The sequence below is a fragment of the Zalophus californianus genome, chromosome 6 (assembly GCF_009762305.2).
Source record: "Zalophus californianus isolate mZalCal1 chromosome 6, mZalCal1.pri.v2, whole genome shotgun sequence".
Classification (NCBI taxonomy): domain Eukaryota; kingdom Metazoa; phylum Chordata; class Mammalia; order Carnivora; family Otariidae; genus Zalophus; species Zalophus californianus.
In genome coordinates, this window is record NC_045600.1 from 21632610 (window position 1) to 21653658 (window position 21049).

Genomic DNA, 21049 nt, shown 5'->3' on the forward strand with positions numbered 1-21049 from the left:
TGTACCATATATTTGATGTATCTAAAACTCAAAGGCTAGCAATTATAAAAATTAAAAGAAAAATTTATAGTAATCTTTTGTCCTAGAATTTAGAAGAGGCTTTTATCAAACTCTTTGGGAAAATTGACCAAGTGGCTTTTTCTCTCCACTAATTTTTCATTTGTAAATAAAGCCTTTACAAGTGACTGTATTTCCATTTGGCTTACCCCTAATTTGGGATCATTTTTTTTTCAAATATTACAGAATCAAGTTATTTTGAATTCTTACAGAAGACATTTTGGGAGTGGTGTCCAGTTGATCAGATTCTCTTGTTAATCTTTTCCTTCTTCCCCATTCTCCTCTCAACCACATTTCCCCTGCCAACACCCATGTTATGAGCACTTTCATCATGAAAGAAGGCATCAAAGGGAAACAGGACAGGAATGCTATGCACACTCTTGCCCTAGTGGTGTTGACTTCTCAGATTGGCTGGCATAGGCATTCATTTTCTCTCTAGCTGTGTTTCTGCCTCTTTCTTCCCCCTGCCTCCCTTTTTTTGCTCTTTGTCTTTATTACTTTCACTAGCAACTGCAAATTATCTTCTTTTTGTTCCCTTAGCTATCACCTAATGGTGTTAGCTCAGGGCTCTTTTCTTTTTGACAAAGAATCATTGTTAGAAAACATTATATAAAGATAAGGAGAGATGAAGACACTGAAGAATGAAATGTAAGTATAGATTAGGTAGCATAAATGGGGAAGAGAGGCTGAATTTGAAATACAGAAGAAAAAATTGCTTATATATATCATATTTATTAAAAATAACTGTTATGTGTCTGTTGCCTAACCACGCTGTATGGTTCTCTGTAGCAGAAGAATGTGGAACTATGCCGTCTTGTTCGTCTTTGTGTCTCAGCAGCTTGGTTGTTGCTGAGTGCAGTTAATATTTATTGGATTGAATGGAAACACACCTATAGTTTCTTCAGAAAGACTGAGACTGATAAGTGGTGTTTTCTTTTTTTCCCCATAGTCTCTTGAATGCCATAGATGGTTCTTATCTATTATAAGCCAGCTCAATTGAATTTGATTGCTGAAAATTGAATTCAGATGAGAAAAAAGTTGGTTCTAAAAGTCCATTCCTGCTTAAAAAGAGGATCTTCAATTATTTTTAATGTTGCTATATTTTAATATCCTAATGTTAGCATAATGTCCTTTGGTGATTAATCTTTCTCAAGCACGTATCTGATCATGTTATTCCCTTGCTGAGAAACTTTTGAAAGCTTAAACTGGATTTCAGCATTCTCCCCACCTGGTTTCTGACCTTACTTTTTAATCTCTTCTTAGCCCTCTTGAACTTTACTCTTCATGAACAGCCCTGACGGCCCAGTCTGTGGCTCTTGACCATGCTACTGTTGGTCTTCAATGCCTGTCCTTTATCAGTGACCCAATCTTTTCTCTTCTTCACACTTGAGTTTGCTCGTGGTCTCCTTATTTTATGTACCTTTCTTTATGAGTTCGTGCTGATCAGAGCAGTTTCTCTTGAATTTACTAACTTAAATTCTGTTTCTACTAGCTAACATTGATGTCACTTCCCTCCTGCTTGATCTTATTTGTCCCAATCAGTGTGTCTCATACAATACTTTCCTCAGTGTCTAGCCGGTGTCTTGAACATAGAAGGGGATAAGTAGTCTATACCTGATTTTGTTTTAACCAAATCAACTCTATTCTGTGATTCTTTTTTTCTCTCAGTTTTATGACTGTTGACAGAATGTTGCAGAAACATCCCTGCATCAGAGATTGTATAATTCCTATTTCATATTTCCTTCTATCTCAGGAAAGAACATGGTAACTTATTTAATTATTTAAGAGGTTTTTTTGGCTAGTATCCAAGTCAGTAATACAGTGAAGTGGAATCAATATTAGTTTGAATATTAGGGACCTGTGGCTAGTTCTTTCTCTGCTATAAACTACTTCCTTTATCTTGGATTGATTGCTTTATCTCCTTGTCCCTCAATTTCCTCATCTTTAAAATATAGACATTGGATTACCTCTCCAATTTTTTAAAAAGATTTTATTTATTTGAGAGAGAAAGCATGCACAAGCAGTGGGGAGGGGCAGAGGGAGACAGAGAAGCAGACTCCCACTGGGCGGGAAGCCCAATGCAGGGCTTGATCTCAGGATCCTGGGTCATGACCTGAGCTGAAGGCAGACACTTAACCGCTTAACCTACTGAGCCACCCAGGTGCCTATCTCTCTAATTTTAATGTTGTTTCTAGTTAGTAATAAACCTTTGCCATTGTCGAGTTCCTAAAATGTGCCAGTCAGTCTTCCAGATGTTTATCTAATTGATTTTGTGTAGGTCATCATTCTTCTGATATGGAGATGTTATTGAGTCCTCTTTATAAATTTAGTTACCTTGGCTCACAGATGGTAAGCACTTCTCCTAAGGTCACAGAGTGACAGAGCTGGGATTTGATCTCAAGTCTGTGACTCATGTTCTTTCCATGATACGCTACTGTTTCCCTGGGATGTTGTTTTTGAATCATTAAAGTGTAGCTGTTTTCTCATTACCCTTACAAGTCTCACACAAAGTACATAATACTGTAGAAGAAAAATGTTTATTTAAAATAAAGAAAACAGTTGTGGATCACTACATCAAAAATTAATGATGTATGGTGACTAACGTAACATAATAAAATAAAATTTAAAAAAATCCACATGAGAGACTATGGACTCTGAGAAACAAACTGAGGGTTTTTGGGGGGGGCTGGGGGGATGGGTTAGCCTGGTGATGGGTATTAAAGAGGGCACGTACTGCATGGAGCACTGGGTGTTATACGCAAACAATGAATCATGGAACACTACATCAAAAACTAATGATGTAATGTATGGTGATTAACATAACATAATAAAAGAAAACATGGGAAAATTTAAAAAAACACAAAAAAATAATAAAAATATTCTTCCGAGTACCCTGGCTTATTTGGGGTGTTTTCATTTTTAAATATTCGCTAAAGTGCCCAATCCTTTGTATGCACTGACTATCAAATAAGAGTAGAGAAATTGTGTTATATTTTAGTGATATCAGTGAACAAATAATCATTGTTGTCACCTACATAGTAGTCTACTTTTTGTCCTTTAATGGAAACTGTTTCAGTGTAGTCTTAGTAATTCTTCATGAATGTGAGAAATAGCAAGAAGGCAGGTAGGAAGATTCTCATATACTAGACGGAACTGGTTTCTTTATTCTGTAAATTTACTCCAGTATTATGCCTAGTCCAATTTTTCCACTTTTGTAATTTCAAGTTGGTCAATATTTTTTTTTGTAATCCACATATGTGAAATTATGATCTTAGATATGTGAACAGTTAAAGCTAGAATTTATGTTGGATCCTATCCATACTACTTTTTTAAAATAGAATATCTCTTTTTAATTTTCTATTTTCATTTTAATGCCTTATTCATATGCCTTATTCATATGAGTAGGCTGTCTGTAGTTATAATTTGAATGCAACCACTGCAGTAATTAAAAAGGGAGCTATTGTAGCCAAAGCCAATCAATCTTAAAGGAAGAGAGTTCTTTTCTACCATCTTCTAAATGCATTGTTATAGTGCATTCTTTAATCCATTCTTTTCCTTTCTGTCTATTCTTTGGCCATTTTACTACTGGGAAGAAAGGAGTTAACATAGTAGACCAGAGACCATTTCCTTAGGTCTGCTTCCAAAATAGGCCTTGTTTGGCATCTGGGAACTTTAATGATCATCAAGTAAGAAACTTTCTTTAAATGATAAGATGTAGCTCACGGTACCTAGACCTTTTGTACAAAGAATGTGATTTATGCTGAACACCTGCTTTCTTTCTGGGAGTCTGGATTTTGGCACATACTAGGCAGACAGTAGCTAAGTGACTGACTTCTAATTAAAACTTTGGGCACTGAGTCTCTAATGAGTTTCCCTGGTAGACAGTACCTCACACATGTCAGAATTCAGTGCTGGAAGGATTGAGCACATCCTGTGTCACTACAGGGAGAGGATTCTTGGAAGCTTGTGCCCAGGTTCCATGGGACTGCACCCTATGTTCTCTCCCCTTTGCTGATTTTTCCTTGTATCTTTTCAGTCTAATAAGTATTAGCGTGAGTATGGCTATATGCTGAATCCAGTGAATCCTTCTAGTTACCAGCAAACCAGAGACCCTCAACACAACTACTCATTAACATTTTTTCCCACCTGAAGAACGAGAAAGAGATAAAAGAGAAATGTGTAAAGTTTTATTAGATTGAGTTGGAGTTTTTATAAACCTTTGGTAAGGTGCTGTGAAAGGGATCAGAACATACCACCCCAAAATGTGCCACTTTGGCATATTGATTATTGTGAGCTGAAGGCACTTGAGAAACAGTAGATGCAGGAAGGGTACTCTGACCTCTTTTTCTACCTAAAGGAGGTCATATTATTTCCCATGAGGAAAAGAGCATTTTTTTTTTTATCATTGGAGATTGGGAACATTTGGGTTCTACCAGGAAGAGAACATTTTTTTATCACTGGAGATTGGGAGTTGATTCCAAAACGGATCTGTATAAAGAAACCTAAAATAACCCTGATCTTCAGTTAGTTTTCTCCATATATTTCCTAGCCACTTTCCCACAGTTTCTTATCCCTCAAAGATTATTAGATCCCTTTTCCTTTTTCTTGTCATTTTTCCATAAATTCTCTGTTAAAAAGGCTTAGAAGCTCTTGGTCCTAACCACTTTGTTGGGTCTTCGTTTTCCAACAAAGACTCCTATGTGTATATAAAAATATTAAATAAAATTTGTTTGCTTTTCTCATGTTAATCTGTCTTTCCCTTAGAAAAACCTAAAAGTTTTTTCTCCCATATAACTGGAAGGAATTCTTGGAGAAAAAAGGACATTTCTATGTTTTTGGATGGTTCCTGTCTTTGACAGCACTTACATAATGAGAAGTAAATAATAGGCTTGGTTAAATGATATGAAATTTAACTACTCTGCTCTAGTGGCTGAGGTAATTTCACACAATTTAACTATAAAATGTTCTTTAGGATAGAAGAGGATCCAGGAATGTATGATAGTAGTAACAATTGAAAGTCATTCTAATGGAATAAATAAGAAAATTGCTTTTCATTTAGCATTTCATGTAGAACATAGGAAGATACTAATATTTAGTATATGTGCCTACCCTAAAAGTATTTATCCATGGATTAATGATGTGTTTGTTTAGTTGTGTGCTCTCTTTGTTTGTTTAGATGTGTGCATATGTGTGAAGGATTGTTATGAGGGTTCTGTAATATAATCTCTTGATTGATGGCGAAATGTTTATTACAATTAGGTTATTCTGATTGGTTATTTGAGGAAGATGGATTAAAGACAATGTCAAAACAGTGGCCGAATAGGACCTGCCAAGGAATGAATATAGGAAGGAGTTCTATGACAGGTTTTACCTAAAGCATAATAAAGACAGACTGATGGGTGCAAATCAGTAGCAACAGTTTCCAGACTCAGGGCAGTTAGAGGCAGTGTTCATCCAGTTCAAATTCAAACCTACTTTTCCATCAGTAGTAAGAACCACAATTATTTACAATTAGAACTGCATCCTTTTCTATTCATTTATTCATATATACCCAATTAATGCCGTGATGTTTTCAAATATTCTTCTAAGTGAGTTATTGTATGTAATATGTTAATATGAAAGCCTGTAATTTTTAAAATGTGAGAATAATGATATTTATGTGCTTAAGCTCTGGCTGACATATATTAATCATGTGCCTCTATTCTTGTTGTTCTGTAATTACAGAAGAATAAATAGTGCTGAACTTATTTTCCTCCTGGGTTCAAAAGCTTGCTGGGAATATTTGAAGAATTTTGCATATTTGAGTCTATTAAAAATTTGAGACTATCTAACTGTGACCTTATTTCTCTTTGTTAGCTTTTAAACATTTATCTCTTTTTCATTGTCTCTTTTCCTATAGCAGTTATTTTAGACTTTCTCACTATTTAAATATACGATTCCACTCCCATTTCTGTAGTTTCTCAGCAGAGAGAGCCTTTACCACCATTTTATTAGTAGGACTATCTTAATTGTTAGGAGTTGGGCATCAGATAAATTCAGTTTTTTGACATGCTAAAGTTAAGATGCCTATGGGATTCCCAAATATAGGACATCATTATATAATTTGATATTTAAAGGTCTGGAGTTCAGAAAATCAGTTTGGCTTCTGAATTAGAAATCACTTATATCTTTATCTACCTACATGCTTACTTACTGAAGATATTTTATAGATAGAATGGTGCTTAATACTAGAACCTTATACTATTATCTGTATTCAAAAGGTAAATGGTGGAAGAAACCCAGGAAAGGAGATTATTAAAGAACAGGAAGAAAAAAGAGAACTAGTGAAGAGAGAGGTATTATGAAAGTCAGGGAAGAAGAGAGACTTAAAAATCAGAAGCGGCCATTGACAGTGTCATCTGCTACAAGGAAACTCGGGTAGATTTTTAAAGAGTCCATTGTATTTGGCTGTAGGTGATCTTTGAGTATCTTGATGAGAACTATTTTAATTGTATGATGGGGTGGAAACCAAATCCAATGAATGGGGAAATGAATTAGGAATAAAATTGTGGGGTACCAGGTGTAGACTGCTCTTTCCAGGCGTTTGTCTTAATAAGAAAAAGAGTATAGGTTGCTGGTTAGATCATGTTGGATTGATAAAGGTTTTTGTTTGTTTCATTAAAAAAAATTATTTCTGTGATTTTTCAAGTATAATTAACACACTGTGCTACAATAGTTTCAGGTGTAGAACACAACGACTCAACAATTTCACACATTTATCAGTGCTCATCAAGATAAATGTACTATTAATCCCCTTTATCTATTTCTCTCCTCATCCCTCTACCCCCTTCTTCTCTGACAACAGCTAGTTCATTCTGTGTTTAAGAGTCTGTTTTTTTTTTTTTTTGGTCTCTTTTTTTCTTTGTTTGTTCATTTGTTCTGTTTCTTAAATTCCACATATGAGTGAAATCATATAGCATTTGTGTTTCTATGACTGACTTATTTCACTTAGCATTATACCCTCTAGGTCCATACATGTTGTTGCAAATGGGAAGATTTCATTCTTTTTTATGGCTGAGTAATATTTCATTGCATGTACGTGTGTATGTGTGTGTGTGTATCACATCTTTATTAATCTATGAATGGACATTTGGGTTGCTTCTGTATCTTGGCTATTGTAAATAATGCTGCAGTAAACATAGAGTTGCATGTATCCCTTTGAATTAGTGTTTTCATTTTCTTTGGGTAAATGCCCAGTCGTGGAATTACTGGATCATATGATAATTCTAGTTGTAATTTTTTGAGGGACCTCCATACTGTTTCCCACGGTGGCTGCCCCAGTTTGCATTCCCTCCAACAGTGCACGAAGTTTCCTTTTTCCCCACATCCTTACCAATACCTTGTAATTTCTTGTGTTTTGTATTTTAGCCATTCTGACAGTATAAAGTGATATCTCATTGTGGTTTTAATTTGCATTTCCCTGCTGATAATGATGTTGAGCATTTTTTCATGTGTCTGTTGGCCATCTGTATGTCTTCTTTGGAAAAAGGTCTGTTCAGGTTTTCTGTCCATTTTTTAATTGGATTATTGTTTTTTGGTGTTGTGTAAGTTCTTCATATATTTTTGATATTAACTCCTTTTCGGATATTTCATTTGCAAATACATTCTACCACTCGGTAGGTTGCCTTTTTGTTTTGCTGATGGTTTCCTTCAGTGTACAAAAGCTTTTTATTTTGGTGTAGGTCCAATAGTTTAATTTTGCTTTTTGTTTTCCTTGCCAAAGGAGACGTATTTGGAAAAATTGTTTCTATGATTGATGTCAAAGAAATTATTGCCTATATTTTCTTTTAGGAATTTTATGGTTTCAGATTTCATACCTAGGTCTTTAAGCCATTTTGAGTTTATTTTTGCCTATGGTGTAAAAAAGTCGTCCAGTTTCATTCTTTTGCATGTAGCTGTGCTGTTTTTCCAATATCATTAAAGAGACTCTTTTCCCGTTGTGTATTCCTGCTTCCTTTTTCATTGATTAATTGACCATAAAAGCGTGGGCTTATTGTTGGACTCTCTATTCTGTTCTGTTGGTCTTTGTGCCTATTTCTGTGCCAGTGTCATACTGTTATGATTACTAAGCTTTGTAGTGTATTTTGAAATCTGGGATTATGATACCTCTAGCTTCATTCTTCTTTTTCAGATTGCTTTGACTATTTGGGATCTTTTGTGGTTCCATACAAATTTTAGGATTATTTGTTCTAGTTCTGTGAAAAATGCTTTTGGTATTTCAATAGGGATTGCATGAAAACTGTGGATTGCTTTGGGTAATATGAACATTTTAACAATATTGATTCCTCCAATTCATGAACATGGAATATCTTTCTGTTTGTTTGTATCCTCTCCAATTTGTTTCATTAAGAAAAAATTATTACTGTGATATTTTTTTAAAGATGGGAATAGTAGAGAAGAATGATCCAGTTGGAAAAGAGAGGTTCAGTACAAGGAAGAGAGTACATAACTGGTGTACTGAAGCCCTTGATGGATGTGGAAGGAAATTACAAAGATAGGCTAATTTGTCTAAGAAGGATCGATTCCTTTTCCTCAAAGGCTAGAGAGGAGGATAGACGAGCCATTGGTAAGTTTCAGAATGGTACATTAAGGAAATTTGGGGGCTGTCCTGCGTGATGGCTATTATAAATATAAATAAATAAAAAAATAAATAAATAAAATAGCTATTTTATTTCTTAAGAAGGAGCTATGTTACATACTAGAAGTGACTGAAAAGATGGTGAGTCTGAGACAGGACGTTTTGGAAGGGCCACTGTGTGGACTGGGAAGAGGCATGCAGTAGAATTTCTGGGTCCCGAGGGGTTGCCTCTCCATGTGCCATCACATCAACTGATACTCCTGTGTGGTTTTCCTTAGAGGACTCAGTAACCTGATACAGGAAAAAGGAGATTTGTTAATTCCCTCAGAGCTGGTGGTTTTGCCATTTAAGTTCAGCTTTAAAAAGGAGTTTGAAATGTGAACAAGAGAATGGTTAAAGTGAAAATTAAGGATGTTAGGTCAAAGAACTTGGATTTAAAGCCAGCAAAAGAAATGTCAAGGCGTGGTCATCTTCCTGACAATGAAGAGCAGATGTATCAGAAGAAAAAGAGTGAGGAAACTGGGCAGATGGGTAGATAAAGCCAAGGCCTGAGGAGTGGGGAGGAGTGGGAGGAGGGATTAGTGGGGAGAAGGGAGTACTGGGACATACCTCTTGCTTGGTGGCAGTTCTGGAAAAAAAAAACCCACTAAGATAGGACTGTGGGAGTAGGTGACAGAGAGGCATGGAGTTAGGGTCATCTGAGAATCTGGCCGCTTAGCAAAGAGTTGAAAACATGGGCTCTGGAGCCAGACAATCTGGGTCTCAGTTCCATTCCCTCACATATTAGGTATGTGATCTTGGGCGAGTTCCAAGAGTTGGTCACACATCACTAAAATTAAGATAGTAATAGTGGGACTGAGTGAGGTCATTCTTATAAAGCATTTGCTCAATCCTTTGTACAACTCAAGTGCTCAGTAAACTTCAGTAGTAATAATAATTATTATTGCTAGCTCCCTCTCATTTAGATCTCAGCTCATATGTCATCTCCCAAGAGAGACCCTCCCCAGCCACACTATAGAATACAGGCCCCTTCAGGTAAACTGTCCATCATTTTAGCATCTAGCATTATCTGCTGTTGTAATCTAGCTGGTAGTATATCTCCCCAATTTATATTATTTATTTATTTTTGGTATCAAAGCCAGGTCTTAGTAACCATTCTTTAAGCTACGTGCTTAACACGTAGGAAGAGTACCCACTCTCTGAAATGTTTGTTGGAAAAAAAAAAAAATACTGGTACATCTCTGCTGATGGAGAAATCGCGTGAATACTGCTGGTTAGTAAAGTTGATTTCTAGCTGCATGGTAAAACTTTTAGATAAAGGCAAAAGGGTAAACCACTACCACTATAGTTGATTTCATTTTAGAATTTTCCACACAAACAAGTGCACAGTTCTCAATTTACTATTTTGTTTGGGTAGATAAAGGAGTGACTCATCTCTTCCAGGCTGCATTGAATTTAGCAAACTGAGCAAATGCAAAACTGTTGCTCTGAAAATGAAACTTGTTTTCAAGGCATTATTTTTATTTTTTTGCCGTAATGTCAAACCATGACTTTAACCATGAAAAAAATTGTATTTAACTTTATTTGAGCCACAGTGCAGGGATAATGGAATCTGGAACTAAACATTCTGCTGTGAGAGTCAGAGGAAGTTGGTAAAGGTTTCCAGTCTTCATTTGTAGGAGCCTTACAACAATGTAGATGATATTTATTGTTTGTCCAGCTCTGGTATCATCTCGGTCCTCTGAGCATGGCCTTTTAATGTTATCTTTGTCACCCATGTATTTGGAAAGTAAGGAGGCGCAGCTTATGGGATACATTATTTCTGAATTTGTTACTTCCTTCCAAAACTCTACAAGAGTGGCTTAATGTTAATGATTACAACATTCTTTTATTTGTATAAAATGTTATATAAAAGCAGTGTCCTCTCATTTTTGAAGTTAAAAATAGATCTTTACCAATTCTCAAATTAAAAATATGTATGAATCATGATGATTTAGTGCAATTTCTTTTTTTTTTTTTAGATTTTATTTATTTGAGAGAGAGAGAGAATGAGAGATAGAGAGCACGAGAGGGAAGAGGGTCAGAGGGAGAAGCAGACTCCCCGCTGAGCAGGGAGCCCGATGCGGGACTCGATCCTGGGACTCCAGGATCATGACCTGAGCCGAAGGCAGTCACTTAACCAACTGAGCCACCCAGGCGCCTGATTTAGTGCAATTTCTAAATATATTGTTGACCCATTCTGGGAAACTAGATTTTAAGAGTTCAGATTTGCTTTTCTTAATTATTATGTATTCCAAATAAATTTAAGTTTGTTTAAAAATCTATCCTACACTGATTTCATGTAAGCTTGAGTTAATTCATCAGCTTATAACATTATATTCAGCTGGAAATAACCCATCTACACTTTATTGAGAATCTTTTTTTTTTTTTTTTTAAAGATTTTATTTATTTATTTGACAGACAGTGAGAGAGGAAACATAAGCAGGGGGGCAGTGTGAGAGGGAGAAGCAGGCTTCCCGCTGAGCAGGGAGCCTGACGTGGGGCTCCATCTCAGGACCCTGGGATCATGACCTGAGCCAAAGGCAGATGCTTATGACTGAGCCACCCAGGTGCCCCTCCCCCGCCCCCGAGTCTTTTAAGTGGACTTTCGAATATAGTATTATCTATACTGATGTTTCTGTCATCAATGTGCATTTTTATTAGGTATTTTTATTTTATTGTAACAAAATTTTATGTGCTGCCAGAAGGTGAAATATTATGTATGACTGCTGTGATAATCTGACAGTTTTTAAAACACTGACTTTTTTTTCAGTTGGACAAAGACTAGATTCTTACTAAAGTAACTCACATTGTTTTTCTCATCAAAAACCTTCTATTTTGAAGTCCGGAATTGTGATGCCACCAGCTTTGCTTTTCTTTTTCAACATTCCTCTGGCTATTCGGGGTCTTTTCTGGTTCCAGACAAATTTTAGGATTCTTTGTTCCATTTCTTTGAAAAAAGTGGATGGTATTTTGATAGGGATTGCATTAGATGTGTAGATTGCTCTAGGTAGCATTGACATCTTCACAATATTTGTTCTTCCAATCCATGAGCATGGAATGTTTTTCCATTTTTTTTGTGTCTTCCTCAATTTCTTTCATGAGTCTTTTATAGTTTTCTGAGTACAGATTCTTTGCCTCTTTGGTTAGATTTATTCTTAGGTATATTATGGTTTTGGGTGCAATTGTAAATGGGATCAACTCGTTAATTTCTCTTTCTTCTGTCTTGTTCGTGGTGTATAGAAATGCCACTGATTTCTGTGCATTGATTTTATATCCTGCTACTTTACTGAATTCCCGTATGAGTTCTAGCAGTTTTGGGGTGGAGTCTTTTGGATTTTCCACATAAAATATCATATCATCTGCAAACAGTGAGAGTTTGACTACTTCTTTGCCAATTTGGATGCCTTTGATTTCTTTTTGTTGTCTGATTGCTGTGGCTAGGACTTCTAGTACTATGTTGAATAGCAGTGGTGTTAGTGGACATCCCTGCCGTGTTCTTGACCTTAGGGGGAAAGCTCTCAGTTTTTCCCCATTGAGAATGATATTCGCTGTGGGATTTTCATAGATGGCTTTTATGATATTGAGGTATGTACCCTCTATCCCTACACTCTGTAGAGTTTTGATCAAGAAAGCATGCTGTACTTTGTCAATTGCTTTATCTGCATTATTGAGAGGATCATATGGTTCTTTTTCTTTCTTTTAATGTATTGTATCACATTGATTGATTTGCGGTTGTTGAACCAACCTTACAGCCCAGGAATAAATCCCACTTGGTCATGGTGAATAATCCTTTTAATGTACTGTTGGATCCTATTGGCTAGTATTTTGGTGAGAATTTTTGCATCCATGTTCATCAAGGATATTGGTCTGTAATTCTCCTTTTTGGTGGGGTCTTTGTCTGGTTTTGGGATCAAGGTAATGGTGGCCTCATAAAATGAGTTTGGAAGTTCGGATGGAACTGGAGGGTATTATGCTGAGTGAAATAAGTCAATCAGAGAAAGACATATATCATATGACCTCACTGATATGAGGAATTTTTCATCTCAGGAGACAAACTGAGGGTTGCTGGAGTGGTGGGGGGTGGGAGGGATGGGGTGGCTGGGTGATAGACATTGGGGAGGGTATGTGCTATGGTGAGCGCTGTGAATTGTGTAAGGCTGATGAATCACAGACCTGTACCTCTGAAACAAATAATACATTATATATTTAAAAAAAAAAAGATAGGAAGGGAAAAATGAAGGGGGGAAATCAGCGGGGGGAGACGAACCATGAGAGACTATGGACTCTGAGAAACAAACTGAGGGTTCTAGAGCGGAGGGGGGTGGGGGGATGGGTTAGCCTGGTGATGGGTATTAAAGAGGGCACGTACTGAATGGAGCACTGGGTGTTATACGCAAACAATGAATCATGGAACACTACATCAAAAACTAATGATGTGTAATGTATGATGATTAACATAACATAATAAAAAAAAAGACCTTCTATTTTGGTGACAGTCAATTGGAAAATATGTATTTTCCCTTTTTGGGTAATAGTCTAAAAAGAGAAAATATTTCTATAAAGAATTATTCCCAACTAATGTGCCTATAAAATACATAGAAAGGGACTCATATCTTCTAGACTGACTACTAATGAAATTTGGTACAGATGATTCCCATTTCAGTGACATTAGAGATTCTTGTTTGATGCTGTTAGACATCCAGTTTTGACAAGAACATGTTCCTAATATTTCTTATGCTTTATTCCCAGAATTTAACACATCAGTTGGAGCACAAGGAAAAGGAGCAACTACAGATGTTGGATCAACTGAAGGAGATCCAGAATCACTTTGAGACTTGTGAGGCCAAACATAAGCATGCTGACCTTCAGATCTCAGAGCTGACTCGCCATGCTGAGGAAGCAACCAAGCAGGCCGAGCAGTACCTTCTCGAGTTCCAGCAGTCAGAGGCCCTGAGACAGGAGGCAGAGAAGAGGAGAGAAGAGCTGAAACTGAAAGCTCAGGAGTCTGTCAGGCAGTGGAAACTTAAGCATAAGAAGTTAGAGCGAGCATTGGAGAAACAGTCTGAAACTCTTGATCAACTGACAGACAAGAATAATCAGGTATAAAAGCCAGATTCCTAAGGAATGATTTTTGCTGTGACCATTCATTCATCCATCCTTTGAACAAACACTTGAGTGCCATGCTGTGCATGTAATCTATCAAGATGTCCTTGATAGAAGAGTCTTTATGTTTTGGCTATTGCAAGGTAAAAAGTAATTTAGTTTTTTATCTTTTCATAGTTTAACTTTTTCATAGTTTAACATTCTGTGAGTTTTTAGAGTTGGCCCTTAAAAGAGATCCATCCCTCTCCCCCAGTTTAGCTTTTAGTTCCCTAAGTTGAAATTGTTCTTTAATGTTCAGTTGGAAAAAAAATCACGAAGTTTTCCATAATATCACCTGACTTTTCCCCCAGTTGCATGTATTTTAAAATCTTATTTTTAGTATATTTCAACTTAAGTAAGTATTGGTTGGAAATGAGCATTTAAAAATGCAGTAGTTACTACTGGACCATTTTCTGGCAGCAGCTATAATGGGTTTCACTGAATGAATGACGTTCACAATCTCACTGCCTGAGCAGTATTACCAAGTCACAAGCCTCTTTAAGATTCTGCTTTTGTGCCTTTTGATCGCAACAAAAAGCATTTCACGGATCCATGTATACATCGCACATCATCTTTTCCCTTGTATAATCAGTTACTTTAAATGGATTTTATGCTCCTGTGTTGATTCTCAACTGTATCTTTGGGTTGAATTAAACCTAGGTGTTTCTAAGATAATAAGCAGGAAAGTCAGGGTTGATTTTTATCCATGTTTAGTCTTGGTTTATCATTTCTGCTTTGTCATTTGTCACTTGTCAAGCATTCTGAACATTCCAGAAGAATAATCATTTGGATAAGTTGACTTGCTTTCAAAGGAAAACACAGTGTAGGGCAATTACGTTTATAAAATCAATTGTCAGCACTTAAGAGTGACAAGTGCTTATTTCAGATGAGCTGTCATGGAAAAGATGCTTTACCATTTAGATATAAATTTCGTGGACATATAGAGGATGGAGGAAGTGATCACCTTGCACTCATTTTGGAGTGCTTTTCCATTTAACCCATCTGGCACACACTGGGTGACTAGTTGCCCTGAGGTAAAGCAGTTCTAAAGCTTTCAGACTTGAGTCTGAACTGATCTGATCCCAGGAAATTGCTCTACCTTGATTATTCTGTTGTCAGTCTGGTCTGGCAACTGGTTCAATGAGCATGACAGTAGGGGAGGTAGCTAGAAAGAAGGGGGTGGGAGGGATTGATTGATTGAAACCCATCTGGGGATTTTACTTAATTAGAGGAAATTTAGAAGGGTCCATGTCATCAGACAGTATCCTAATCCATGGTGCAGAGTTTTCTAGATGGAGCTTTTTGGAATATTCAAAATTGTTGAACAATTATTTCCCAGAATGCTCCTGATATAATTATTTTTATCACTTAGCATTGCTAATGATAAGCAAAGAGTAGTTTTAAAGTGATTGCCACAGTTAGGGTAGTATCACAATTATCACAGCGGGCATTGTAATTTCCACTTTAAAAGCCTTAAAAATGAATGCGGCATGTTGCAGTTAGAGCAGCGGTTAATCAAGGAAGAAAGGGTAACAGCTATTTCATTGCACATGCAAGTGTCCAGTAAATCCATGATGTGGAAATACATTGTAAATAATTTTGGAAACAAGCATCTATATGTTTATGTCTTACTGAATAATACCTCTAAGGAGTATTTAATTCTTAATAAAATCACAAAGCCACCCTAAGGCATTAGGAATACAGCCTACTCTTTTTTTGTTTTGTTTTTGTTTTTTATGGACTAATTATTTTCAAAAAGTGACTGTAGGGCATATTTGGAAGTATATATTAAAATAAAAATAATACTAATTTCCAAATAAAACACATTATGTTTTGCAGAGTAAATTGTTTAATAAGTAGCCTTGTTGAGCCATTTTCTAGGCTCAAACGATGCAGTTTTTGTGTTTTCTTTGTCTAGTTCCATTTCTCTTTTTCCGGCGTAATTTATTTTCTGCTTTAAGATTTGCCGCTTAAAAATGTAGTAGAAGGCTAAAGAGTTGTATTCTCTTAAAAATTGCTCTGATTTACTTTTCTCCTGGTTTTTTTTTTTTTTTACATTTTTGGAAGTTTGGTAAGATTATTAGATATATATCCTATTAGAAAACTACTTTGTTATCGAATGATATGGATAGCATATCACCACAAATAGCCTATTATTGCAGAAAAAACCCAGAAAGATCAGATTGTATACTTTCTTTGATAGAAAATGGCATGGATGTTTACATCAGGGCATCATGATATGATGTTCTTTAGGGATATGTAGATAAACGTATGATGGAAGACCTAAAACTCTGTAGATACAAATAATCTAATCATTAATTGTGATATTTTTGTCTTTATCTTTACTTTTTATTTTTTTGTCTCTTATAAAGTGCTATTTGAAGTTATTGGTTCTTATACCTGTTTTGAAAATGATAAAGGAAAAAATTTTGAACTTGGATTCTGATCCCAATGTATGCTTTTCTGAATATTTCCAAAATCATAGATCTATATTTTAATATGGATAATAGGAATGCTTCTTAGGTTGTTTGTTTTTCTTGCTGAGTTGGCAGAGGAATTGGTTTGCCCTGTATTGAGCTTTTTGCTTGAAAATATTTGACTTCAAGAATCTTAAATTTCCATCTTTTCTTTTTTTGTATTGCCTTCATGCTGAGGAAAAAGGGAGTATGTGTAATATATACTGTCTTTTAAAAGCTGAATTTTTTAATTTAAAGGTTGAAAAATAAGGATCAGTGCTAAAGTACATTTTAAATGTGTATATGGTTCTGTCCTATGCAATTTTAGAAAGGCTAAAGTACTGATATATTAGAATAATCCAGCAGTCCATCTGCATGTACCTTCATATGCAGAAAAATAACTTTTATTTCTTTTTAAAATTTTTGTCTACCTTTTAGTTAATTAAAAAACAAAAACAAGCCCAAAAATCTGTGTGTACTTTGTGGTCAGGCTTTGAGGAGTTGGTTTCTGTTCTTATTATGGTATTAGACAATATCATTCTCTGGCTTCACATAGCCATTTTCAATCCTCCCTTCATTATCTTCTCTTATAGCTTTTCTTCTTTGGAAGCTGGGTTTGCTTGGTTAGAACATTCTCTTCTCATTGTTCCTGACTTCTACATATTTTTCCATTACGCCTCTATATTTCTCAAGGAGTTTTGCCCCTGGCTTCCCCTCAGCCTGTTTCATTACATGTAATTCTTGTCATCTTTGGTGATTACAAAGCTCAAGCAGCAACCTTAAACTTCAGCATCCTTAAACTTCACTAATTTCCCATTTTACAGTGACCTTCAAGTCACTCAGCAGCTAATTTCTGTGGCTAAAATTTGTCCTCATCTGTAATTTCTCTATGTGAATTCAAATCTTTAGTTCCAAAATTTTAGTCTCTGATCTTACACATTTCTTTTATTTCCTTTTCCTTTTTTAACCATTACCATCTGATTTTGATCTTTCCACATTCCTCTGGTTGACCAGTCATTTCCTGGAATCCTTTTTTTCCTGTCAGATTGGACTTTGTGAAAAGCTACTCTGATGACATGCTCACCAGCATCTTCGATTTCTTTCTTCCACCTCACACATCTAACTGATCTTCAGTCTGGAATCAACCCAACTCTTATTTTTCTCATTTCTGCTCGTGACTAGTACCAGCAAAACTTACCTAGAAACATCAGTTGGCTTCTATAGTGGTCTTGATTATCCCCATCTACTCCCTGCCCCAATCCATTCCATTCCATTCAGAAACTAATGTAGGCCAGTTACCAAGCACATAACCCTGTTCTGAGCAATGAAGAATGAGTTATGAAGTCTTTTGGGGGCAGCTTATGGTAAACATTTACTCACTCCTGAAGAAGATACGTAAGAGAGATTTTTCTCCTCTGGTTTTGTTGTATTCGGCTGTGATGCTTGCAGTGGCCGAAGTTGGCTGTCTTGCTATGGTCCTGAGAACGAAGTCTCACACACAAGAAGGTATTGCCGAGAGAAGTGCCGAGAGGTGGACCTAGAGCTTTGACACCATGTCTGGAACAGTTCTGCCTGGAATGATATTAAATTACCCTGTAGTTTAAGTCAGCTTGAATTGGAGTTTTCTCTTACTCTCAGCAGAAGATACTCAAGCTGATATGAAACATCAGTTCTTGGAGTAAGGAGCTTTAAGTAAAAGAGCCTAAAATGTAGGATTAACTAAGTAGAGAAATGAAGTGGGGACAGGAGGATCATACATTTCTAAAGAGAAAGTTGACAAACTGTGCTATTGGCAGTAGTTAGTTGAACCATCAGAGATCGTACCTTGGGGCAGTGATGGTGTGCCTCAGAATGGGGTATTAAGTGAGTGGTACGAAAACTTTAGGATGTTGGCATGTGTTGTGATCTTACTGCCGCCTTCAGAAAAGTTCCACAAGAGAAAGACAAGTATAGGTTGAAGCCTGCCTGTCTAAAAGCAGAGAAAAATAAATAATAAAAGCAGAGCGCAAGATTTCTTGGGGGGGGGGGGTGGTAGAGAGACTGAAAATCTGCAGTTTATAATCCAAATATACGGAGTCTGATAATTTGGAGTTTTTCAGTGTTGGAATAGCCAAATGATCTGTCCTTGCTGAAGTTAGTCCAAGCAAGAGAGGGAAGTAGGAAACTTAGCTGAAATAAAAATGAGGTGAAAAACAAGCCTGATTTCTCAGGCCCCTTTCAAGTGCTTCTGCTTAAGCATTCCTGGCCAGACAAAGGGGATCCAAGTCTATTGTTTTGAGTTCCCTCAAGATAAAACCTATTTGACTGAGGGCCCCTGGGAATGTCCAGGATATTGAGGTGGCAGTTAAGACACTGTCATTTTCAGACTCGGAGACAATGTCTAGACAAAATCTTGGGCTGTGGCTGCTAGCCAAGCAATTAACAAAAAGCAAAGAGAACTTAGTTTTTAGTATCTATATTGCCAAAGAAATAGCAAACTTGACTAACATAGTGAGTTAGTCAAGTTAACATAGTGTGACTGTCCACTCTAAGGCTGCCACCTTTGTCATGAATTGATGTGATACTTGTAATACTGAAATCGAGGGCAAAACCTGGAGAATTGTAGAGTAGCAGTGCCTGAGTTTTGAAGGACTCTTCAAGTGCTCCATCTCTGGTGTTCCTGTTATGTCAGAAAAATAAATACCTTTGCTGTTTAAACCAACTTTAGGAAGATAATGTAGTATTTTGCAATCAAAGGTGGTTTACCTGCTATAGCTTCATCTTGAAAATAAAATCTTTATCTTCAGGGCTGCATGGAAGTCTCTTAACTCCTAGCCAGGGGCCTATGTTATTTGTTCCAAACACCAGTCACTGTCTTGAAGCCACCTCTCCTCCTTCTCAGGCCCCTCTTGCATTATCCTTATAGCCAAGACTCGATTCTGTCAGTTTCTTTCTTCTCTAGTATGGTGAGTAGAGTGACCTCCCAGAGATGACTCACCCTAATTCCTGGAGCCTGTGAACATGATGAGATCACTCATGGTTAATGTTATATGGCAGAGTTGACCTTAAGATAAGGAGATTATCTGGGTGGGCCTAATCTAATCACAGGAGTCCTTAAAAGCCTAGAAATTTTTCTGGCTGGAGAAGTCAGAGGATTTGGAAACACAGGAAAGATTGATTGTGGTGTTACTGGCTTCAGAATCTGAGGGGTCCATGAGCCAAGGAGTGTGGGTGGCCTTAGAAGCTCAGAGCAAACCCTGCCCAAAGCTAGCTAGGAAATAGACACCAGAGTGTTAAGTGCATGGAACTAAATTTTGCCAACGACATGGATGAACTTGGAAGTGGATTCTCCCCTCAAAGCCTCCAAGTAAGAGCACAGGCCAGCTGATACCTTGACTTTAGCCTTAGGAAACCCTGGGCACAATACCTCTCCTGGACTTGGGATCTGTGGAAACAGGGTAACAATAAATGGTATTGTTTTAAGCCATTAAATTTGTTGGAATTTGTTACACTGCAATAGAAAAATAATACATCTACCCTTAAACTTACCTATATTTCTAGCCATTTTTCCTGCCTTTCCTCTGTGGTCTTTAGTCTTTTCAGTTTAGGGGTATTGCTTTATCAGTTATACCTGCTCTTCACAGATCTGATTACTGTCTTACACGAATGCCTCCCTGGGATCCTGGCTTCTCCTCGAACTTGATCCTCTGCCCATTTTTTTTTCCCTCTTTCCCACTACTCTTCATCACAACCCTATGATACAGGTGCCATTATTATCTTTATAAAGATAAAAATAATTTTCTTGAGGCTCTAGGGTGACTTATGACTGGACTGAGAATCACATTCAGTTTTCTGTGGTCAGAGCTCAATTGCTTAACCACCTCCTTTTATTATTTCTCATGCTGGCTTCATGCTGTTCTTCCCTGCTAAAACTGACAGGGTTTTGAGGAAACGGTTTCTTTGGAGTGATTGACTCATTGTAGTTTATCTTGAATTGTTTCATACTAAAGTATAAAATATAAAGTGTAAAACTGCCTTGTAAGTATTTGCATTTTTACTCGTTATTTCTAATTCTGAAATGAGAATCTTAATTTTCTTTTTTCCGGGTTCAAGACATGGCAGGCATCCATAAGCAGAGATGGGGATTGTTCTTGGTACCAGTACTGGGGGGAAGGGGGAGTGATTCCAGCTTCCTTAGCTGCTGGCTTTTTCATTGTGTTGGGAGGTGGTGCGGATGAGAGAGGTGGTTCTGGGCCTCCATCCATCCCTCAGTGTCCACCTTCACCCTGCAGAGAGGCTGGCAAAGGGTGATGGATGTCTGGTCCCTTGACTTTGCTCTTGTGTGCCTTTCCCACCTATCCTAATCTTAACCTTATTTCTATGTTTATGGGGCTTCAAGACTCCCAATTACATACTGGTGTATTTCCTGTCCCTACCGACTCTATTAATAATGATTGATTGTACCAAAACCTTTCTTAGATTGTATCTGCATGCTTCCGTATATTGTCTTCCTTCTCTGTTTTGAGGTTTCTCCTTTTTAAAAAGTGTGCAATTGAAATGCAAAGAACTGTTATTTTAAGTAACATATTATTTCAACCTCTGGTAAATTATAATAGGAATCTTTTTCTTTCCCCCTTCTTTTGCTAAATTTTATCCTACGTTTAAATAATTATTTATAATCAAGGATTGATATGTGTTGGTGATGAAAATCTGCAACATATTGTTTCAGTGTGGTGCTACATCAGGGTAATTGTAT

General features: G+C 36.8%; 1 protein-coding gene across 12 annotated transcripts in view; it reads left to right on the forward strand.

Annotated features, from left to right (window-relative positions):
* CEP128 (centrosomal protein 128) overlaps positions 1–21049 on the forward strand; it is a 393596-nt gene that overhangs the window by 107318 nt on the left and 265229 nt on the right. For all 12 annotated transcript variants that reach the window (XR_003516054.2, XR_003516053.2, XM_027572708.2 and 9 more), the window contains one exon: positions 13466–13816. Coding sequence is in view for 10 of the 12 variants with exons in the window: in XM_027572708.2 (XP_027428509.2) it covers positions 13466–13816 (351 nt within the window). In the remaining 2 variants the exon portion in view is untranslated. The remainder of the gene's footprint in view (positions 1–13465; positions 13817–21049) is intronic.